The 24,836-nt window shown below is 31.2% G+C and overlaps 1 protein-coding gene and 2 long non-coding RNA genes across 7 annotated transcripts; 1 reads left to right on the top strand and 2 right to left on the bottom strand.

Annotated features, from left to right (window-relative positions):
• Nucleotides 1–634: 634 nt before the first annotated feature.
• On the bottom strand, nt 635–8,966 carry Hk (potassium voltage-gated channel subfamily A regulatory beta subunit hyperkinetic). 3 transcript variants are annotated; one of them, XM_069049708.1, is made up of 8 exons: nt 8,363–8,966; nt 7,808–8,090; nt 6,403–6,903; nt 6,226–6,353; nt 5,961–6,173; nt 5,546–5,901; nt 5,360–5,490; nt 635–5,301 (listed from the first exon to the last, which is right to left on the bottom strand). In XM_069049708.1, the coding sequence occupies exons 2-7, from the start codon at nt 7,903–7,905 to the stop codon at nt 5,389–5,391; spliced, it is 1,398 nt and encodes a 465-aa protein (XP_068905809.1). In that variant the 5' UTR covers nt 7,906–8,090; nt 8,363–8,966; the 3' UTR covers nt 635–5,301; nt 5,360–5,388. The 3 variants fall into 3 exon arrangements, with proteins under 3 accessions (XP_068905809.1, XP_068905810.1, XP_068905808.1); XM_069049709.1 differs by lacking the exon at nt 8,363–8,966 and having other exon boundaries at nt 6,403–6,499; nt 6,551–6,903; nt 7,808–8,180; XM_069049707.1 differs by lacking the exon at nt 8,363–8,966 and having other exon boundaries at nt 7,808–8,180.
• A 1,658-nt stretch (nt 8,967–10,624) lies between these two features.
• Nucleotides 10,625–24,062, top strand: LOC138132281 (uncharacterized). 2 transcript variants are annotated; one of them, XR_011160047.1, is made up of 2 exons: nt 10,625–11,151; nt 23,863–24,062. It is a non-coding gene; the product is annotated as an uncharacterized lncRNA (long non-coding RNA). The 2 variants fall into 2 exon arrangements; XR_011160046.1 differs by lacking the exon at nt 10,625–11,151 and adding an exon at nt 22,341–22,483.
• LOC138132278 (uncharacterized) lies at nt 15,976–23,868 on the bottom strand. 2 transcript variants are annotated; one of them, XR_011160044.1, is made up of 4 exons: nt 22,540–23,868; nt 22,293–22,477; nt 17,081–17,269; nt 15,976–16,053 (listed from the first exon to the last, which is right to left on the bottom strand). It is a non-coding gene; the product is annotated as an uncharacterized lncRNA (long non-coding RNA). The 2 variants fall into 2 exon arrangements; XR_011160043.1 differs by lacking the exon at nt 15,976–16,053 and having other exon boundaries at nt 16,446–17,269.
• Nucleotides 24,063–24,836: the final 774 nt, after the last annotated feature.

Here is a 24,836-nt window from a genome sequence, read left to right as displayed (position 1 = left end):
TCTCGGCCATGGCTATACCATACCTACAGAAACCACACTCTTTTATGAGCGATTAAAAGGATATACTTATGGTTTCTACATTTAAATAAAGTTATGTAGGAGTTTTATAATAATTATTTATAGAATCGCAATTGTTATTTATTATAACACTGGAACAAGTAAACAATCATGACATGTTAGTATTACGGGTGCCCAACAAAAACGTTTCAAGTTTGATCCTGGTTTAGATGTAAATATTTAACATTTTCTCTAAATGCCGTCAAAATATTGGTGAAATTAAGAGGAGCATTAATAGCAAATAAATAGTAATAAATAAAATCTTCTAGTTTATAGATTTCTACGTATGCATTTGGGTGGAATCTACAGTTCAAAATCATTCAATTATTTTTATTAGTTGTATTTAATAATTGTCTAAGGATCCTACCTCGAAGAATTCATTCATACTCGTAGCAGTTGCGCAACATCAGTCTCGAAGAGCTGTAAAACTTTGTTTGCAAAGAAAAATTCGGTTTATTCGATTCATTGATCCGAACAACCAGTCATTTATTCTGCATTTTTTTCTCGAGCTGAAAACCTTTTGTGTAGTGTAGTAGGTATTTACATACCAGTGGCGCAATGAAAAAAAAAACAAACAATATTTTGAGTAATATTTTTTAAGGAAAAAACAAGCTTACAGTTGCACATACGAACGAGTTTTAGCAACCCGAAGTAAATTGAAAACGCAGTTTTTATTTGAGCCGTTATTAGCCGAGATTTATGTACACAACAATTAGGCCATTTTGTATGCCTGTTATTGTAATTTAATCTGGTTGTGTGACTCTTGCGTCATATTCTTGTATGAGAAAACCAGATTAAATTACTTGAATTTATCACAGATATGGGATTTTCAAAAATCACCTAGGTATTTAAATTTTTGAGCTGATAAAACAATAGTTTGGTGTCTGTTTACTATTACCAATAGTAACTTGACCAATTTAGATTTTACAATTTCGATTATTATTGCTTACGCTGATATAATATTTAGGATTTTTGAAAATCTCATCTATGTTTATTTCAAAAACAGTCCGAAGTTAGTATTATTACTATAAAACCTAAATATTAGAATAGTAAAAATCACATATCTATTGTGTTGCGTTAATATTCTCGTAATGAGACAGTAGATAAAAGTTTATTATTATTATTATTATTATTGGTTAAATATATATATAGTAGAAGTTCAACAATAGATTTCAGTTCTAAAAATAAACATTATAAATAGACAAACAATAACAGATTTGTGAGCATTTATGAAGTAACATTAAAATATTTACCTTTTCAAAAATTTAATAATACTACTTGATAAAAAATGAAAATCTGCTGCTATACAAGAGACTTGGACATCATGTTCACAGCAGAACATCGCTTCTAGGAAAGCACCAGAAGTATCAGTAAATCAACAATATTCTTTAACATTAAAGAATTAAAACGATATCGAATGTTGCATCCATATACATATTTCAAATAAGTATTACAAACAATTTTACAATGTTTTGTAGAAAACCGATGCAACATACAAGAAAACTACTGCATCGATTCCATAAACCACGTTAGTATAAAAACGATTAATAGCCGTGTGGCTAATAAGTCATATTTTTTAATTTCATTTACTCAAGGTATTTTTTCAAACAGCACTACTCAAGTGATGGCAGTTATCTTTGTTTTGTGGTATAACAAAAAATAATAAACTCTAATAGGTTATTTAGTTTAAAAAATCGAATTTTTACGAGCCTCTTTTGATTATATAAATAAATATAGAATTTGAAAATATCAGCTTCATATCAGTATGTATTGGTTTTTGAATGTCTTTTTTTTTGCATTTACTATGTAGAGTGGACGTAAATAAATTCCTCCCCACCTAACCTTTGAACCAGGTACATATTAAAATATGAGAGTTTCTATCTTTCCTGGTTCAAGAAAGAAATTTTCAATAAGGGCTAAATATTGAGCTGGAATTGTTTGCACTCTCGATGATGATGCTTAATCCACACTGTCGAAGTATCGACCAAGCATATTCTTTAAAGTAAATTATTATTTACAAAAAAATTGACACGATGGTAGGTACATATTTACAACATCTTGTATACTACAATTATCTTGAACAATAAGTTTATAAAAAAATAATAATGATGCCGATTTAATTGAGAAAGTCTGTCAATCTACAATCTGTAGATTCTTTTTATTATTACCTGTGTCGCATATTATACGTGCACACGCCATTGTGGACCGAAAAGCACAAGATGCACGTGTTTCTTCGAAAGTGGTTAATATTTAACAAATTTTACTTACCAAATTACAAAGATACGTTGCTTTATTAAAACTGAGAAATACCAACAAAACGTACAAAAAAGAGGTGCAGATCTTATCATAAGTATGGTGAACACAAAAAAGTGCACCAAAACAAAGTTCACTGTGTGGATGGCGTTTTTAGGGTGCAAGAGTTTCATTAACAAGCCAAAACAATCTGCAATCTTTGAATTTTTCAACTGTTTGTCAGTCTCTTTGTTGCCTTTACTTCAAGTTTATATTATTATCAGTGTCCGGACGAAATAGTACCGAACAAGTCGACCAGTACAACTTTGCGTAATCCCTCGCTCGCACATAAACACGATTCAGCTGGTTCCCTGTTATTGAAAACGAACCAGCTGAATCGTGTTTATATGTGAGTGGGGTATTACGCAAAGTTGTACTGGTCGACTTGTGCGGTACCTACTATTTCGTCCGGACACTGATTATTATATTTAGATATGCAAATAAAAAAAAATTCGTGGTGGATATAATTCTTAGATCGGGCATCGTTACACACACACATACACACATATTTAAACAGATATCACATTTCAATCGGTTTATAATAAAATCCATTGCAATATTGTAATGTTTAAGTTAAACTTCACTTTCGATTTTCATTTGATAATGTGTATCACATGTGATATGTGTTAGGAGAAAAGAGATTAGTTTATATTCGTTTTTATATTCTTAAATTCCGCATTACGTAGGTTATATTGACTGTTTTTTGAAATTATGAATATTATATAACTTCGTAATATAAAATGCAGCAACTGACCTGGGTACTAAAATCGATGCAGCAGCTATTCTTATAAAATGTACCTCAATAAAATTATGAAATACATATCTAAAACTGAAGTAGATATAAGTAGATATACAATTTATTTTACATAATATTCTTACAGTTTACATTTTAAGATTTATTTGATGTGCATTAAACTATGTTGACGATATTTCTTAAAAGAAATTGGTCACGTGGAATTGTAAATTTTATTATCATATGATATACAAAGTATTGCGACAAAATACTGTATAGAATTTCATTTATGCAATTTGAATAAATGCTTTTAAGTTTTTATTTACAAATATCGCGTGTTGTCTTTAATATAGTAAAGTATTATTACTTATTATTATATACCTATCTAATAGTTTTAATTTAAAACAGACGTAATTCAGGATTGGCAACAAATGAGTTTCGAATGCAACGACAGTTGATTTAAAACCCGTAAGGATGTTACATTTACAAATTATTGTTAAGGCGGAAAGTGCCATATTTATGTCATAAAATGAGAAGAGGCAATGTCGAAACATTATCTAAACAAAAAGAATATATCACAACGGTAGATTTTTGCCAATCCTGACGTGATTTGAGATATGGCTTTTTTGCACTATGATAAACGATCTATGTAATTTAAAAGCAATTTAAGCTCTATGTAGATAAATTCTATATTTAACCCGAAACGAGCTCTATCAAATTGACAACTTGAATCAAGACATTAAAACCTAGATCAAAAATTGCCAAAAATCAATACCACGAAATATATTTTGCATTCGAAACTTAAACTTGACTTTTAAGTGTAAAGTTAAAATAATAATGTAATTTTTAAATCAATAGTAAGTTATTATCAAACAGCCCCACTAAATTTTATTATTTATTATTTGTTAGTTGGTCTGAGAACAACTGATCACAATATTCTCAAATAATTATGTCGTTAAAGAAGATTAAATTTGTAAGAACAATGTTAAATTCTGATTTGTCGTCATGGCAGTTTACAATAGTAGCATTTTATATTTAAATAAAATTCATTTAATTTAAATCCAATAAATATGATGTCGAAACAAGTATCAATTTAAATGTTTCTATTTTCAAAAACATAAACCATTAACAGTAACGCCTATTACTACATAGATTATATCTACATTTATTATGTAAAAGGCAGTAGTAACACTAAACTTGAACTGATTCTGTGATAACAAAAAAACAAAACTTTACCAAAAACAAAAAGCAATTATGTAATTGGTACTTATAATTTAGTAGTATCGCGATTTAGATAAAAATGCCAATTCCGTAGTGTCACATTTATAATTTGACAGTTTATTATTTTGCCAGTGGTACCTACATTGTAACAATAAATAAAAATCAGAGGGATGCCACAAATTTTCGTTGGTTATTAACCTAAACCAACTACTAAAAGCGGATTTTTGTAATTTGTTTGTAGTTACTGCAGTATGGAAAACCCCTAAAACTGTAACAGTAATTAAAGAAATGATAACTAACACCATATCTCTTAGAAGTATCCTGTGGTCAACAATATGTTATTATCAATATTATATTATTGATTCCTCTTTTTCACAATTTTAAACGTCTCCTTTATGTAAATTACGCCTCGTAGAGCAGCAAGTCTAAGGCTGCGTGTTCAGGCATATAAATGTCTTGTTCTATTATTAAATTTACGAGCTCGTTTCGATAAGTTTGTGCAAGATTTGTAAGCCAATTCACAAGTTAAGTTCGATTTTGTGTTCAATAAATTGATAACTGTCCATTTGTGTCGAACGATTATTAACGTTGTATTTGAAAATGTTATGAAAGTGTACCTAAGTATACCAAACACAAATGGACGTAATAATTTCCATCACAAACCTAGTATTACAAATCAGATCAAAATCTCACCGTGACTTTTCGGTTTATTTCATACTTGCACAGGACTGTGAGCTGTCTTTTTATCTTTCTTCTTAATCGCAAAAGTTTCTGTGGTGCACTTCGGTCCTTCGTCAGGACTGTAACTCCATCTAACTTTTTCCTTAACCGGTTTCTCTTCAGGCGTTTTGATTTTACGAGTTTTAACAAACTCGGTAACTTTTTGTCACTGAATCTCGCAAAATGGGAGCTTTTGACTATCTTTAGTGTCCGTGTCTGCGTTGCTTACGTCGTCTTCTTTGGGACTTTCTGTGTTGCTCGTGCCTCCCTGACCCCCACTACAAACACATTATTATTATTATTATTATCATTCACCACGATCGTCTGCGGTAGTACCCGATGGAGCCAGGGGGGCACATTGATTGTCATCTAAGCGCCAGAGTTGACACCATAGGAGGTCTAGACGGCTTATTTTCTAAAATACGTTCTATTTCTGCTATCATATTGGTGTTCAGTTTAGGAACAAGCTGAAACAATTATTGTTAGAAGAAACAAAACAGGAGACGAATGATCGTTGACAACCTGTAATGACTGTATGCTGTCATACAACTGCACAACTGTGCTTGCTCCTAACAGTAAACATTGCACCGATTCGTTTTTTAAACACCAGGCTATGGCTAACTGGGATAAAGTACACCCTAATTTTTCTGCCACAGCACTTAATTCTCTAATTCTTTCAGATTGTCGACGTGTCTCTTCGGGTTGAATTCTTTCTTTCATCCAGTTGTATCCATCTTTATTAGCTGCAGCTGTTTCGTCTTCGGTCCACGAAAATGAACTGTATTTGTTTCTAAAACTCGATCTGGAGAACAACTGCATGCTACCTTCTTCTTTGCCTTGCGATAGTCCCATTGAAATAGGTGACCAAGCCATTAAACCTTTTCGTAATGGAGGATTACAGGTTTTTGCAGATAACTTATTTGAAAATAAAACGTACCTACACCAATTTTATTATACAATTCGGGCATGTACAGTTCGGTTTTTTCTCTACAGAACATGTGGTACTCAGTTTGCTCCACTATGGGAGTAACGCAGTTAAACTGACGACAGTTCGTATAAGCTTCCATCACCTCGACGGGAGACCAACGCGCTGTTCCCCAGTACATTGCCCATCCTTGTGATATCACATAATGCATTGCTCTTACAACTTCTACAATCACTGAATGTTATGTCATCATTGTCGAAATAATATCGCTACATACCTTCCATTGGGCACATGGGATCCGCTTTGTGAACTATTACAACGTCAATGTAAGAAAGTTGTAATCGTACAAGACTGGCTTTCACACTTTCGATGATGTGTTTACGAGACAACCCCCTTTCTTCCGACCTAAAACAGGAATTAAAATTTGTCATTTTTAATCTGAATGCAAACTCACCTAGTGCTCCAATAAATCTTCGTTGTCACAATGTAACACGTTCGCTTCCATCCTCGCCGTGCTAAAATTCTACCTAATTCTACTTCTGCTCGGGTTCCTAAAACGCAATATTTCGGTATGTTCTTCGTGACAATGTTTGACAGTTTACCCGAATGGGCTTCAGACAAATCGAATACGTTAATCCCACTTTCAACTGCTAGGACAATAATTTGCTCAGCTTGTTCTTCAGTCACGTTGGGACTAAATGTGGGCCAAGTACCTAACCCGATGTTGGATACTCTCAAACCACTTTTTCCCAAATTGCGATATCTCAATCCAGGTGTTGCCGTGGTTTGCTTGGCGAGTTGCAGGGGTGCGCTTGGAGTGGAATGAGTGAGACCACTTAGTAGTAATTGTTCTTTCGTTATGCCCCCTTCGCCTGATCGTTCAGTGAGTGCACTAAGTGCGCTTCCAGCACTGAATTCTTCCATGCAGTCTAAACTTGCTATTGGTGCTCTACACCTGAAATACCATTATTTTAAATATATGTTTAAATTAGTTCCCTTAAATGTTTAGGTTTCAATTTTTATTACTGATATAAAATGCATACTACTATGGTAGGTACGCATTAAAATAACCATAATTTATAAACGAAAAATACTTATTATAAAATTGAACTGTTATCTGAATCCATAATTTTGTTTTCCAATATGTAATCTAATATATCTAAGTAGATTTTTCCAATGTGCACATTTATAAACCGTGATAGAATCTTTATAAAAAGAAATATCAAACACTCAACAAAATCAAAATAACTTATTTATGCTTAAAGATGAAATAATTTATTCTCTAATTTCTAGTTTTATGTTATATTCCAAGGTTCCCAAGATAATTAGCTAAAAAACTATTCTTCGGTGAATAAAACACAAAATAGCAGTGACCTGAATTAACAATGAATAATATTTTCAGATACCCACCTACAATTGTTGTATAAAACAAATTTAAATGAAATATATTTAGGTATTTTAGTTAAAATAAATAGTTTGCATTTAATATTAAATATGTATAAATTGGTCATAGATACGGAGTAACATGTAAAAATTCTTTCACTATTGACACTCTTTGAGCAAATCATTCTTTAAATAATACTCATAAAAATAAAAAATACTAGAAATAGTTATTAAATATGTATAATCTTATCGAGATGTTCTGCAAAAGGGTAAATCGATTTTTAAGAGGTATAAATATTATACCTTTTTGAGTATCTAATATCAATTTCATGTTTTGTTTGGCTAACATGAAACCAATTAATAAATAATAATGTATTGTCTCGTAAAGTTTGTGTGTTTTTATATTAATAAATTTTGATAATAAAAAAATGAATAAAACGGTGAAAGAAACTGAACGCAAGTCAATTAATATTTACCTGTAAATAGTTGGTAGCTGACTAGAATCCTCACTATTGTTGTCATTATTATTGTTATTATCGTTATTAGTATAATTGCATAAAGCCAGTTGAGACATTTTAAGGTGCAACAACAATTATTGTTAAGTAAATGCACCGCAGGTTAAATTGGTAAATTATTTACGATTAGTATCACACACACAACTTTAAATGTGTATTAATAAATGTTGCGTTAATTAATAAACGAGAGGCACTACAAGGTTTCTTCCTTAAGGCAAGCAATTATTTGTTGTTTTTAAAAAATCTGAAAAAACGAGTTAAATTTAAAATAAAGCTTTAGTTAGTATTTTAAAACTATCATCGGTCCAATAAAATATAATTACAAACTGAACATACCTACCTACCATTGACTATTAATTTACTATAATTAGGTGTCTACAACAAAATGTAATCAGAAAATCAATAAGTGCAATGAAAATTCTGGCATAGCTCGATTCTAATTATATTTAAAAATGATGTGCTAAAAATTGTCGCTTGGCACAAAGTCAAGGGACAGATACGAAAATAAAAACTAACCTCTCTACTAGAAACTTTATTTCAATTGATACTAACTTATGTTTGTAATTTTATAAAGTTTTTTTCAATTTTATCTAAGTCAATTTTAAATCGAAGCTATCTAGAAGCTTATTATCACACTATTTTAAGGAAGATCTAGGTTTTTCTAATGAAATCGATAATCTAAAAGTTATTATTGCTCGTAAGTTCTTAAGTTCTCGTAATTAACACTATTGTTTCACTACTAACAATCTATTTTAAATTTTAACGACCTGTTTTACAGCATGTTATTTCTAATTGTTTAAAATTTCTCTAGATTAAACGCGTTTTATTTTAAAAATTTGTCACAACCTTTTTCATAAATAAAAAGTCGAAAAGATAAAAAATCACAACATCTTTGGTTAACAAAATTAACAGTTCGAAGGACGAGCTTATAATATTATGGGCAGTTGAGTTTTCGTCATTGCAGGTTAAACGAACGCGACCGATTTTAAACGAAAGCTCACGGAAGCTTGCAGGATCTATGAAACATTTCCGGACGTGTAAAGAAATTATTATCAATGTGGTGTGCTTTTACGGATAAATCACGCATAACAGGTTGTTAAAGATCCATATAATATATGAATATGAATATAAAAATGTACTATGTTATATTCTTTACATACCTACATAAATATCCACAATATTCGTAGAAGTCTAGGACATATTACGTAAATTGTTATCCCCAAAAAGAACAAAATATTGATATTACCATTATATCAATTATACCAATATTATACAACTACTGACCATTGAATGTTTGAATTATTAAATACATAAATGTAATATCAATATCAATGTAAATTGTAAAACCGCGTATTATGATTAATTAATTAAGGAGTTTGAAGCTTTTTAAAAGGTAACTGCTTTTGAAATGAGTTGAATTCGGTTTATTACAATTAATTTATTATTAAATTCGAGTTCGCAGAATTCACTATTTTCGGCGGCTAAATATTTTGTGTAAGTGCAACTGATTGTTTGTAAAATGTTCTATTTAACTAAATAAATTTCAGTACAAAAATCTATCGGAATATGTAATCCAACAATTTTATCAGAAAAAAATGAGAATATTATGTTTCTCTTTGTTTCGCTTGTGTTTGTGTGAATTGAATGTACAAAATGAACAATTTCAATTAATTTCCGGAATCAAATATGTATTTTTAGAACATTTCGTGTTCATAGTGAATTATCAAGGACACAACTAGTGACGTCATGGGGTGCTGAATAAGGTCAAGGCACCGACATCGATATACCGTAGCAGTCAGTCCCCAGTGTTCGAAGCTCGTCGCACTGCAGTTTCTGAACGAAAAAGGATGTTCAAAGTTTACTTCCTCAATTTTCATATCTTAAACTGCACTTTGATTGTTGAATAACAAATATGTTTTCAACAAAATTAGGTGATGAATATAAATTAAATAAATAGTAGATTACGTTACGAGTTCAGAAAAGCGGAAGTTACTAGACGAGTATGGCAAGTTTAAGTACGAGCGTTAGCGAGTATTTAAATGCCATACGAGTCCAGTAAAATCACTTTTCTGACGAGGGGCATTTTAAGAATATTAAAATTTGTTCGTAAAAAGTTGAATATTACTCAAAATCGTACAGTAATGGTTGCTATGCTGTAAAGTGACCTATTACTGTACGATGAATTTTTGATAAAATAGTGCCTGAAACTTATTCAGAAAACAACAAAGGCTTAAACAACAAAGTAAAAAGAAATGAAACATCAAAGAAACTGCTCAAAATGCCTGCCAGAGGAATCTCCTCGAGAATTCGAGCAAAACTTCGTTTAAAAATTGAAGACGACTGTTCATTCAAAGGTGAGGTAAGACATAGAGACCTACGAGATGATTTTCAACAATCCCAACCCACACGTTAATTGAAAATAACTGCTGGAAGTGGCGCTCTCGTGAGGAATTTCTTCTTCTGTAACTGGCGGCCAAGATCGCGCTTATTCATTTCGAAACGCCCGAATCGCGAAGATGCTGCACAACGTTTACAAAGGTTCGTGCATTGGGACCTTTGAAGAAACCTTTCACCGTAGATTTGCCGTGCTAGCTCTGAATGTCCATGGGCTTTGCCATAGATCATCATAACCATATCGCTTTTCTCCAAGATTGAGGTTCTTATCAAAGTGACTTAATTTTGAATTAAATGACAACAAAAAAGTCTACTATGATTTTTTTTACCCATTTTTTCATAAAATTCAGTGGCTCCCAATCTTTTTTTGAAAAAATTTTAGCCCCCTTTTCTCGAAAAATATCAACATTTGTATAAGGCATTATTGGCTCAGCCGTCACATTTTGTGGGGTTCTATCACAGGTTAAAATATCTTCACAACTTTCACAATCACCCTGTATATGTAACTATTTTAAAGGATTTGACACTTCTCTTCTAATTTAAATCATCAAACTCATGTTGGCAAGACCTTTTTAAACCAACATAATCAAAGTTAATCTTGTTTTGTTTTGAGTATGAACAACATATTATACCTACGTGAATTGTGAAGGAAATTTTTTCTTTGTACTTTAGATAAGATGACGTGCAGTACGACTTTAGTAAAAAAAATGGTTAATAAGGTTTAAAGCGATTAGCATAACAAATAGGTCTCTTCAAGAAACTCACCTCAACTCTTAAGGTCTAACTACATGAGTAAGTGTTTGACTACGCGACTATTTGCGTGGTCAAAAGCTCTACGTAAAGATGGTTCATACGCAAACCACTTCAAAACCGTGAAGTAAACCTTATACATGTTTATCGACCCACACGTGGTAAGTATATTTCCATTTCCTCGTCCCTGATAGTGCTAACTGAGGATCGTCGATTGAGAGCTCATAAATTTAAGTTAAAGGAAAAAACCTTTCCGTTCATCAGCCCGAGTAAATTTTTAATCCAATATTAAATAGTGTGAAAAACGTATTAAATATTATTCTACTTTTTTAAAAAGAACTTTCAGTTCATTGCTAAAACATTAAATTTCTCATCTCTGTTAAATGTTCATTTAGTATCCCGAATAAATATCAAAGTATTAAATCTACGTGAGAAGCTGGCTGTATGTTGTCAGTAAATAATGACCCTTTGTTACGAATGGCTGGATGCTTGACGATGGAATGAATGGATGGAGTATAAAATTAATCGTAAAGTTAGGTAAAGTAATACACTTTGCGAAAACTAAACCATTAAAAATTAATTAATTCAAAATTTAACCTAACAACCGCAGTTGATACAGCAAAGTAATAAAACCCATTCTGATGTATTCATTCCACGTGAAGATACTTTGTCAAAGAAGTTATTTAAAGTTTTATGGCAAGAATCAAATGCACAGCAAACCTACACAGTAAAGATTAAATTTTTATATTGTGCACACATCAAAAGGATTGACAAAGAGTTCAATATGCTTGATGATAGTTTCAATATCACACTTTTACTTCGATTTGAATTGGTACTTTAACGTAATGTCAACATAAACCTGCTTTACTGTTACGAAAACTACTTTTTTCTTTGTTCTAAAAGCAATTTTTAATGGATACCTACACTAGTTTCAAGAATTTCGTCAACGCTCCAAGTCGTGGAACTCAAATCACCCAATTGTAACAGTTTGTATAAATAAAATCAGTTTAGAAAAATTATCTAGGTAATAAAACTGAGCGATTAAAACTAGGTCAATTTATTTTTCTAGTAATGTTTATAAATAAACATCTCCTTTTCCTTTTATTTTTGCTGAGATTATTTATTTTGCTGTCCTGTAATCGTCAATTCTATCAATTTTATTTCTTATTTTAAAACTAAATTTTAAAAAAATTCATACAAAATAATAAGAATACGAAATTGACTAAATGAATACTTGTGACACTGTAAAGTAGTTTTTTGTCAATAACTAACTGGTTTCTTGTTATTTTACCAGGAAATAAGTGAAATAACACAATAAAATAGTCTCACTGTTTTCATTTTAATATTATATTTTCCTGTGTTTTTTTCTTCTTAACCCTCCACCACCCGGCGGCACGGCAATTTTGCCGGAGTACATACACTATTACGGATAATACTATCAAGTAATAGTGCAGTGCTTATCAACATAATTACCGGCGTCTCGCCTCCACATTTTGACTTTAAATATAATTGAAAAAATGAGGCGATATTTTTTATTAGATTTATAAAATCATACAATACGAGTATGATTTGCCTTGTTTTTGAATTTCATTAAATCGGTTTTCTGAAATAAACCGTAATTACTTAATCGATAGCATATATACATAATGGCCAGATAGTATCAGTGGAAAAGAAAACCATAAATGTCAGTTAAAAATATCGGGGTAATGAGAAAATAGTAGATTATATCATTAAGAGTAGAAGTGAGGCTTTTTGTAGAATGCATATAAGAGAGCCAAAATACTCTTTTGAGTTAGCACTTTTGCATTGTTGCATAGAATAGAAAAATAGATGAGTGGAAAAAAGTTAAGAAAATTAAAAAATTGTGTAGATGCATTGAGTTTACACAGATCTTAGAAATACAGTTGACGAGATCGATTGTACCATGGAGTAAGCGTTTATAGAATCCGTCCACTATTGTCTTTGATGAGCAGTTATTGAAATAATAGCAAATCAGAATCAAGAAATTCGCATCAAACGTACCGACGAATCCAATAATAACCAAGTTCTGCTCGTTTTATATAAACAATACCGGTGAAACTATTGTCATTTATTGATTCCAGGATACCTAACAGGGCCAAATTATTTTACGTAACGCATAATAAATCATTAACTGAAAATGATATTGATAAATGGTGTAGAATAAATGATATTATGTAAATATTATTAAGTAACTCAATAATTTAAAAGAAATGTAAATAAAGGTCTAGAAGTTTACACTGAATCAACAGTTTTGTATATTTCTGTCTTTCACGAATTCACTCTTACCGGATGCACCAAGATATTATTGACTAATCACTCATTCCAATTCCACCATGGTGTGATTTATAGTGTTTATAGTTAGTGATTCTAAGAAATGTTGACCAAGTTATAAATTAAACCGACAAAAGAGCCGTAACTAAATTTCTATGCCTATATTAAAATTTGTGGGTGCTTGTAACGAAAATAACTTACATTACTTTAACTATTTGTTCGAAATATGTTGAAGTACTGTTGAAAGCACAAGTGAACTAACTATTCATTAGATTTTGTCACAATTTCTATATCAAAAATTTGTTTGTATCCGCAAAAAAGAGGTGACAGTAAAGTTAGGTATTTTTAGCCACATACACTTACGTTGACTGCAAGTTGAAATCATCCCGTTCATCTGCAAGTAGCAGTTGTTGCTCAGCCAATTCTTTTTCTTCTCTTTCTCGTTCTCTTTCCGAATGCCTTTGGTGTAATAAATCGTTATCCAATTGTCTTATTTCCCACTGTTCTCGTTGAGAACGATGGTGTTCCTGTAAAGCAACTATTTTGTAGTCACTCATAGCGACAATGTAAGAAAAAATAAAAATCATGGGGTGAAATTTTCAAAATAAAACAATTTGGACAAAGCTCACTACTCTGGACAGTATTTGTTTAATCAGCGAGAATTTTGTATAAATATGTATGTAATTCATTTTCGGTTTAATTAAAAAGATGACAAATCCAAAAATTATACTAGATAATATCTACACAATAACATTCAGTTCATTACTTTTAAAATCCTTCTGGTATGATTTATGTTAAAAAAAAGTAACTGAAATCAAAAGTTACATGTAACGCATAAGAATATTGTTTAAAAGCAGAAAATAAATGATCAACAACGAGACTTTTAACATTGATTACGATCTATAAAATTCGACCCAAACCATATCTAATTAATTATGGAAAAACTTAATGTATCTAAAAAAAAAATCTTAAAAATCAATTCTAAAACTATAAGTTTTAAACAGTAATTAAATTACCAAACTAAAAAATTCAATTTTTGAGAAACAAAAATTAAAATATTTCCCAGACTTCTGGTAAAAATGTGGCGCTAACAGTAGTTTAAATCATATAAAGAAACTAGTACCATTCAGAAGAAGAAAAAATTTGCAGCCACAATTACACAAATCAAACAAAAATGTTTAATCAGTACGTGTATTTAACTAAGCTTGTGGAACCTAGTGACTAAATCAAAAATTGTTAGATGCACTGCTGTTCATTAATTTCAATGTAATTGAAGAAAATCAGCAAGAAGATAAATCCATTATCTACTATCTTTCATTGTACAATTTTGCCCCAATTAAAACGTTTTCTTTTGGCATTAATAACAACTTTACAAACTTTCACCACCCTTGTTTCGTTTTTACTACAGAACCCCCAAAAATTTAATATTCGTAATTATCGTAGACGGGAATCTCTATTTTAAGTTTTAATTATCGGCATAAAGTGGAGATATGATTGTTCTTATAACTTGTTAATAATGTAACTAAAAAGCAACAATCATTTCTTTTAATTTTTAACATGCATTGAAATTAATAAAGGTATGTCTAAAAAGCAAATATTCAGCCAAAAACTAAGGTACGATTTGCTGGTCGAGATCAAAAAATTATTTCTAAAAGCATTTTCTCGAAAATTCCGCTGTAAATCGCCGAGCAGAATTCGTAAAGGAGAAAACATAACAATTCAACATACAATGTCATCATTTTTTTCTCTAGCGAAAATTATTATAAATAAATACAGGCATAAATGCGTTGCCAAATAGCTGTTGTTCAGACATTAGTTGCTAATAAATCAAGTAGAATCTTATTCCAAATTGGAACCATTTTTTCAGAGACGAAAGGAAAGTAAATCTATCTGATATTCATCTCTAGTTTGTATATTTTATCACTGAATAAAATGATTGCTAGGTAATGCAAAAAGTCGTTTTTATATTACATATAAACTTTTTCACATAAAATTGGAATGTGTAACGTGTCCCTGGAAAGATAGCGTTGTCAGCTTAGAAATTTGAAACTATAAGAAAGATCATAGATATGATACATCAACTCTCTATCCAATATTGGCTTAATTTTGCAATTAAAGTCGTGTAATTATGATCGCGGGAAATTCGGTAACACGTTATGTACATTTTGATAGGTCCACAAGTTAGTCACTTTAGTGACAGTGTGTCCAACGTTAAAAAATGAAATCATAGCCACTCCTTATGTCAACGGTGTTTAAGTACATTAAAAAAAATCACAAGTTTCAGTAAACTCAATGGCTTATTAAAATTTTGTTTAAAAAAGAAGTTATCCAACATGTCTATGAAACCATTTTCAAACGAACATAATGTCCAGGACTAACTGATGGAATTGAAAAATTAGACCACTGGTGTGTAGAGAATTGAAAGACCTTTCAAACGATATCACATATCTCCCTTGCTAATTGAAATTTCAAAGTTGACAACGCACCCAGCGCCATCTTTGCATAATGACGCTTTAGTTTACGTCAAAAAACAGTCAACTGGATAATATTTGATTCGGTTTTTGTTCAATCTATTTGAAAAGAGCTAAGGGAACATGTAAAATTTTAAAATATACGGGATGTTCTATTTAAACTTTAAAATGCCATTCGGTAACTAATCTATATGAATTAACTTGTCTCACTGAAAAAATATTTTCTAGCTTACCTTGATGTTTTCAGAAAAACATCATTTTGAACTTTTTGTAAAAACCGTCTGAGAACTGCAGGAATATCTAAAAGATAAAATTAACTAGAGGAATATCAAAAAAATATATTATCTCATAAAATCTATAGAAACCATTTTCATTAATGCCACTTCAAATTACATCAACATCAAAATTTCCAATTTACTTTATTATTACTGAACAAAAGTTTTCTAAGAATATTTATTATCTTTTAAGATTAAACGAAACGTTCATTAAAAATGTAAATTAATTAGGTATTTCAAAACGTAAATTTTTCCAAATTCACTTGTCAATTTTATTTCTTTGGCAAGTGTCTACTTTAAATTTTATTTCTGTAAAATAAATAAATTCAATAATTTTCCAAAGACATGTGACCCCTATAGCATCCATTTTTTTCACATATGACACATTTTGTTATAATAGATTAAACAAACAATAAGTTAAGGAACAGAATTTTATTTTAATCATATTCTGAGATTCAAAAGAAAAAATCAGAATAAACTCTAAATACATACAATGAAATAAAAAATTGCAAAAAAGCAACAACAACAAAATAAAAGATTTAATAGCTACTTTTACAGATTGGGCGCTTTAGAAAACTTTCAGTGCTGTCTCAAAACAAAAAACGAGTTCCGCATAATTTTTTTGGTCAAGACTGGTTAAAACTTAAAACATCACTTTTTTTTCATTCTTTATTCAGGTATTTATAAAGGCAACTGGCACTTGGTAAACAAAAATACGATCAATAATTATTATTGGTAATAATATTTTCTTTCATTTTATCTTTGTTATGAATTTGTAGATATTGTTGTTTCTAGTTCATGTACAAAATATAATATCTTCTAGTTTCAATATAGGTATGTACTACAAAATTTTGTAATTTGGCGCTTAATAAGACGTCTCCTCGAGTGACTTTGTAATAGTTTTAATAGCATGAATCATAATATCCTACACTCCAGGTTGTACTGCATTTTATTAAAATTAAAATAACAATTATTTTACCTAAAATTGAATCAATCTAGATTAATTTCAGGTAAAAATATCTATGTATAAAATGTAGAATAATTTCACCAACTTTAATTGCAGCGTCGTATTCTTGCTGTCGTTGTTCACGTGTTGTAGTTCGTTTTTCCTCTTCCGTTTGTTGTTGTTTTTCTTTTTCTTTAGAACTAGTGGAGCTGCCCGCCCCCGGTGGCGGGTATGATATCCAGAACTGATGGGCCAGTTTGTTCTACTCCCCTGCCAGCACCAGCAAGATGTTTTACTGTAACAGAAGTTAAGCGTCCAGAATATTTGTACTTTATACTGAACATGTTGAAAAAGTAAAATAACACATTTAACTATGACGATCAATTGACGCTTTACCATTCCACATACTAACATTAAGATACCGGCATATTAGTTAATCTATATTTTTATCTAGCATTTTCAAGACAGAACTTAATATTTGAAAGAATAAATTGCAAAATATGTGATTTAATAAACATGAACAAAACGAACACGGAACAATGTATAAATACATTTATCTTCACAAATAAAGTTATAAAAATCTTATTCCTACCGTCGAATGTTTAGATAGGACGGAGAGAGAGAAGATTGAATGAAAGCACAGTCATATTTTGGATTTATAATTTTGAAATATGAAAGTGGGGCGGAATATAATAAAAATGTGCAGGCCATAAATTGACGTTATAGTTTTGATACAAAATTCATTTAGAACTTGCCGAACAAAGTTGGGAAAATCTTCAATTTTTAAAATAATGATATAAAAACATATTTTATACATAAGTTTGATAGTCCAGTTTGTTTCACAACTTTTTTATTAAATCTGTTTTTTGATCTTTTTAACATGAATGCAAAGTGTGGTATATTTATTATTTACTTGCAAGTGCCTCGAAAGGATTAAAAGATATAGCAAGCAGTAGGAAGAATTGGATGCTTTATTGTGAAAATAATAACGAGTAAAATGATTAATTTTTTCTCTAACTTCTCCAACATGCTCAAAATATAAGATTGCTTTATTGTGATTAAGTTTAAGTGCCATGTTAAAAATAATTTTAAAACTTTCGGCTTTTTTCAATTAAAATCGTTGGGTCGTGCAAAAAATAGTATATGCACCTCGGGAGTGCATGATTGTTACCCTCGGTACTTTGTGGAAAAATTATCAAAATAGATTAAAATTGCGATAACCTTCCATCCTTGAATCATACGACTGGCTGTATCTGTTAGAAGCTCTGGGCGAGATGACCAATTACTCTTTTTTTTATTTGATAAATGTTCGGTTTTGTTATATTTGCTTTCAGATCTTATGTTAAATAAACTGATTGCTTTGTTCCACATGATTTATCGACAATAGGGATTTTCCCCTGAGATTGCATCTGAACTGTGTAATACAATAATTTAAGTGAGTAGACACACGACGTTGACAAACCTCATGTCAAACATATCTACTCATGTGGATAAAGTCATCGCTCACGTTTCATTCGATTTGATCAAATTATGGTACAATTTTGTTTGAAAGTAAATGAGCACACACACACTACAACCGCGTACATTAAAGTATAACAATTGTTTCTAGACCAATTTTCATATGCATTATCACAAAATATACAAATGTCAATAATTATGCTACTCATGCTTTTCTCACTAACTGCTTTCGACTGAAATTCTCACAAAAGTAATTCACCTACACATAACAAATAATCTCTTTTCATCCTATTTACTGCTGCAGCTACATAGCCATAGTCGTCGTTATACCCAAGCGTAAAAAACGAGACAACAATACGGCAAAATAGCATGCATTTCTTGAGAAAACTACTCTAAGAACCGTCTAATTGAACTGAAGTTTTATATATTAAATAGGATGGGTCTTGAAAAGCTACTTTCCTGTTTTCTTGCTCTCAGCATTATTACAAAATTAATTAAACCAATTATAAACTAGAAAAAATAGACAGCTCAAAGTTCTGGCACCTTTAATAAAGATCGCATAAGAGGGACTCAAACGGGTCTACCAATTAAGGGTGTCTGATTAAATTGACTTAATTAAAGCACTTTTAAAGACTTCACACTGTTAAATTTTTATTTTCAAACGGAAGACTTTCTTGTAAGAAAGATTACAGTTATTACAAAATTACAATTGTGTTCGTTAAAAACATACCTTCAACGAGTAATCAAATCGATATTGTAAAATAAAAATAATATTTCGTGTTTTTTAATCCAGTCACAAAATAATTTCGTTGAATTAGACTCGAATTTATGTATGTATTTACAACTCCCGCACTGTTTCCTTGTAAAAATTTGACTGTCAGCTGGACAAAATCGCATGATCTACGCGCTAGGGACTGGGAATTTTCGATTTCACCTCTGTTTAAATAATGAAGTCTGCGTGTGTTAAAATAAAAATGTATACAGTGTGTCCCAGAACTGCCTCCCCAGAGAAAAAAGGGAGTACCTATTTGGGTAAATATCATAATGTGAATTAGAAAAAAAATCCTATCTCAAGCGATAATCGGGAAAAGACAATCAGAGTTGAGCACCATCAAGATTGACCGCAATTTTATAATTTTGTGTTACTGGGACAATTTTCCATTGTCGGGGTTTCTAAGTTTTCTATCTAATTATTAAAAACTTTTCGCCGATTGTTGGGATATCAATAATTATTTTTGCGTTTTAGCTACCTGTAATACCTGAGGACGAACTTCTGGGATTGGTGAAATTGAAAACTTTATGTGAGCTGCAGAAATATTAATTTTAGCAATCTTGGAATCTCTTGTACTGCCGGCACTTGCCTGTTTTCTATGGGGAGGAAGTTCTGGGACAGGCTGTATAGGGGTCGCGAGATATTTGAATATGCATATTAGTTTCTGCACCAAACAAAAAAAAACAAATATGTACTGTTTTACTCTGGAGATTCTGTGTCACTCTCCTTGCTCCCAAAATGTTCGTCTTTCTCACGAAGTAGGTATTATTCTGCTATAAAATTGACCAATCAGAGTACCATGATTTTTAAATAAAATAAAACAGGAAGAGAACATTTGTCTCAGAAAGAGAGCATTTATCGATACATAGGTAATATATGTAGATCGGTGATTTTCAAAACAGGGAAAATCCATTATATTATGTAGTTATCCCAGCCACGAAATTATGATTCATTACCATAGACTTACCTCGCCCCAGAAAAACAAAGGTGACACAATCCAAAAAGAAGGTCATGGTCACTATTTTTAATATTTACAAAAGATTAATCTAACTGATTTTAAATAATATACACGACAGCCATTGGAAATTATTAAGCTACCTTGGTGTATTAGATGAGGAATGCACTTTAAATAAACTACGTGGCAAGCTTCCTGTTGCTAGACAGCAATGTTTATGGAGTGTCAAAGCTGCTATTTAAAAATTGTGATTTCAAGAAACTAAATCATCTCACGTCCCTGCCCTAGCTTCATGCGACTAACCTCTGTTCTAAAAATTCAAAACGCAAAAATGTCGTGCATTTTTACAATATATTCAAAACTCTGAAACTGTATCGAAATATAAGGAGATCAGATTAGAAAGTAAAAAGGATTCATTTATATTTACTAGAATAAATTAGAGTTAGGATTAGGAATCTTCTGAATCTAACAAAGTACAGCGATTTTTCTTTAGAACTTGCTTCGATTTTTTTGTTAGTTATATTGGCTGTTAGATTAAGATTGTCTGCAGAAAGAATGAGTATTACAGTTAATAGCAATCTCTTATGTTTACCTCCACTTTTACATACTTAAAGTGAGTGGGTGATTATAAATGTTCCAAAAAAGTCTACTTTAACTTTGTCAGTTACCTCTTTACATGAGGAAAACCGCAAACTGTGAAATATACTTAGTTTACACATTTACGGCTATTCATAAACAAACCTTGCAAGTGATGATTACTACACGTGTTTCAAGTTATATTACGATATTATGTAAGAAAAATAATCAATTTTATAATAAATGTAATAAAAATGTCTACATTCAGTTAAATTAGTATGGAGGTATCAAGAACTCATCGAAAATCACGAAAGAGAACTGTAACAATTTAATACATTCTCTACAGAACATACAATTTTTCGGCTCACTAAACAGTTTACTCGTTTACTGAACTATTAAAACATTAAAATCAATTATTTATTTTTCAAAATAAGTGCAATTTTCACAATTAAAATTCTGTAAATCTAGTCTAACGTCATCACCGATACCGTACCATTGTTATGAATAATCTACTTGCGTTGTTCTGAGTTCTGTTTATTTCATGTTTTAACACCAAGAAATAGCATCATTTCAATTTGTCAGTAGTGATGTAAATAGCCCACAACATGCCTAATAAAACACACATAATCTGACAAACTGACTAAATAAATCATTATACTCGTAAATATTAAAAGATAAAATAGAGATTACTCCATTTGTTTAAAGATTGCTTACGCTAATTAAGCACTTTGTACCACATAATAGCCTCGTTTATTTTTTAATGCGGAAAATATTAGGTACTATCAAATTTAATAGATTTAATATTGGTGTCTGAAGAGGATAAAACATTCACTTTACAAGATATCTTTAACATGTCTCTTAATAGGGTACTCAACATTTTTATTGATAATTCAAGATTCTTTTGTACACTAAAAAGCATCCGCGTATGACGGACGAGCACCGACAAGCAACTTTATAAATACCATAGTTTGGGGTGCGCTCCAGCCAACGTTTACTGGTTTGTACTCGTTTGCTTTCGTCTGATTTAAAGCTTTAACAATTTAAACAAATTGTTTAATGCTTCACTTTTTAAAGAAGTCTATAGATAAGAAAAAAAAATACGAACGAACAACTCAGTGAATGACAGTTTCAACACGCAAGGGAACATGACCCAACACAACAAGCATGAACGATCACAGCCGAGCATGGAAACAGCGAACCGTTGGTGTCAGTACATCAAAGAGTTTTTTGCTTGTTCATGTTTGCTTGCCTCGTTTAGCCTGCACGTATTCTAATCACACCTCACGCCTTTTACGAGACACTGATAGGCAAGTGTATAGGTATCAAATGTGTGATCCACAACTTAAATTAATTATGTAAAATAATCTGGCTTCATTAGAAAATAAATTTATTAATTGATTAACAAACAAAAACCTGCACATGCTAGAGTACTGCGCAACATAAACACTGTGACACTGATAAAATTTAACAATGAAGGACCATCAAACTAGCTTAAACGAACGATGTGCTCATGTGATCACTGATGCTCGTTTATGCTCGTCAAGAGGTCCAAATTACCATTCGTTGAGTCGTTTGTTCGGTTTCGTTTGTGCTCATTCGTTATATCAGACATTTCTTCCATTTTCCAGATTCGGTTCTGCTCATTCGTGTGTGCTCATCCTCGTTTGTGCTTGCTCATTAACTCTGATCTGGACGTATCATTGATGTAATCTCAAGTTAGCAGTACTCTAAGAACAGGTTAACTGAAAGTAAATGTCACACTATTAAGTACAGCCACCTTTACTTTCTGTCATAATTTTCTTACTTAAGTGTTTAAAACTATACTGTCAGCAATGAATTTAAAATGTTGAGTCCCAAAATTATCTAATTACAAAAAATGTCAAATCTTTCTCTTCTAACAAAACCCCTCATCTTGTTTTATGTTAAGCAGTATTTCTGATTTAATCAATGTTATCTTTTTAAAGAACTGTAACTGAAACTAGGCTGATAGAAAGTTTTATTTTAGGACATTAACGTTTTTCTACTCGCAGAAAAACCACTCAAACAAATTGTTTTCTATTTAATCCTGAAGCTTTGGTGCAATGTAAATACTTTTTTTACACTATTTTGCGATAAAACCATTAAGTTTCTTTTAAATTTGGGTCTTATGGTTGAACCGAACGACCAATTGCTCTCTATTTGTTTACAGAATTCTATAAATGTAGGTAGTTCTACTTACTTCGTTGTTTACAAATCTGAGATAATATAAATTTTCACTTTTGTTCAAAAAAGTATGTGTTTTTTTTTGTCTATTCTGCGGTTGCTGCAGTATTATTTTTTACATTAAATCGATTCAAAATGTATGCTGCCTGGGGAGAAAATATTCTGAATTCAAAAACCCCAATTTCTTCCACTTTATTATTTTTATAAATAGTAAGTAAGAGGCATACAGAACATTAATTTATTTGTGCCTAAACCAATAGGTGGTTTTGGCGCTGTAGTCCATTACGCAACTACGGTCTAACAGTAACATCAATTAAAAAACTTTTTTTGCAAAGACAATGCTAGTCCTTAAACAAACATACTCATTGTTATTAACATTAAATAAGTAACAAATCGTTCCTTAAACAAAGAAAATAATAATTATTAAACAAACTACTCTCACAAAATGGTCAATGCTCTTTCTATATTTGTATCGCTAATATGAGTATGTACATAACATCTAAAACGATGATATAATGCAACAAATTAAACTCTATGCACAGCAAACAACATTTATTGGATCAACTCATGCTAAAAACATGTTACTAAGTGATAATGTTCATTAATACAATTGGTAGGTGGATGGAAAAGGAGTCATTCAAAAATGGTCTGGTTTATGAAGAAATAAAAAAACACTGAACACCCATTATCTACCTTGGTCGTGTCCATGATTGACTTTTTTAGGTTAGAAATTGTGGGTCACAGAGGGTCAAGGTTGTTAAAAATAAACACAAATTTATAACTCGATATTGCATTGAGCACTATACGATAAACGGCGCGGTTGGATTTGTTTCATTGTATATTAAATAGTAAATATATGTTAAAACCGTAGACACCAACATGGGGTTCAAAAAATAACTGAATTTTCGTTTCGGATTTGCCTCAGCTCCTGCAGCGCGTTCTCTCTTCACTGCAGAAGTATGACTAGTGCGCCACGATCACAACGACACATGCCGGAAACTGGCGAAGGCTCACTACGCCATTGTACAGGTTGCTTCAAGGAATCATTATTTTATTATTATGGATTGTAGAATTCAGTATGTAGGTCGGATGTATCTGTAAAATCCCAATAAAACATTGAAAACACACTTGTAAATTAATTTACACCCAAGGAACTAAGAAATCTGGCAGCTGTCTTGACCATGAAAAACAAAAGTGAAGTCTTAGATCGATTCGCACGGTCAGAATAAAATTAGATAGTCTTTCGATTTTTTTGCATCTACACTGCTTTTTATTTAAGTAACGCAAGTAAAACCCATTAAAACGTAGCCAATACCATCAACTGTACCTAATTATGTATTCAACATATTGATAAAATGGAGTGATTGCTCTGTACATGCAAGTATAGCAGGTATACATTTTTTTTTCTATAATTGATTCAAAAAGTTGATATTCACGCATAGTTATCCATGCTTGAAGTGGGTCATTTTCTTACATGTATTTTCTTATTACATTGTTTGTAAGATCGAAGTATAGAAACCATACATAACAGTGTGGGAAATGCGATTTCACGCACTGTTTTTTATTAGTTACCTAGCAACATGGTCACTGCATTGATAGGTACTTCAGATTTCCTTCAAAAATTTGAATTTTAAAAGTTAGTTTTGAAAGCAATTACATACATATAGAAAAAATATTGTTTATATTTCGTGCGTAAAGATGGTTTTTCTGCATTCAAAAGCTTTACTGCCTCGACCTGCGTCTCGGCGTAAAAGACCTTTTCATGCACAAAAAACACTCGTTCACGCACTTAACATAAAAAAACAACATTTTTTTTTGTTTGCACAAGATGCGCTCCAATTGAATAATGGAAACACTTTCCAATTTCGTTTTCGTTTTTCAAAAACAATTCGTTTTCGT

The sequence above is a fragment of the Tenebrio molitor genome, chromosome 5, assembly GCF_963966145.1.
Source record: "Tenebrio molitor chromosome 5, icTenMoli1.1, whole genome shotgun sequence".
In the NCBI taxonomy this organism is placed as follows: domain Eukaryota; kingdom Metazoa; phylum Arthropoda; class Insecta; order Coleoptera; family Tenebrionidae; genus Tenebrio; species Tenebrio molitor.
The sequence above is the reverse complement of the archived record's forward strand: the minus strand, read 5'-3'. Positions and strand labels throughout refer to the sequence as shown.

Bases quoted from the DNA above. Each gene is read 5' to 3' on its own strand.
- Hk (XM_069049708.1), bottom strand. From the start codon at position 7,905: ATGTCTCAACTGGCTTTATGCAATTATACTAATAACGATAATAACAAT. The intron at 6,354-6,402 runs GTGAGTTTGCAT...TTCCTGTTTTAG, and splicing joins AAGATTTATTGGAGCACTAG to GTCGGAAGAAAGGGGGTTGT. The intron at 5,902-5,960 runs GTACGTTTTATT...CATTACGAAAAG, and splicing joins GTATAATAAAATTGGTGTAG to GTTTAATGGCTTGGTCACCT.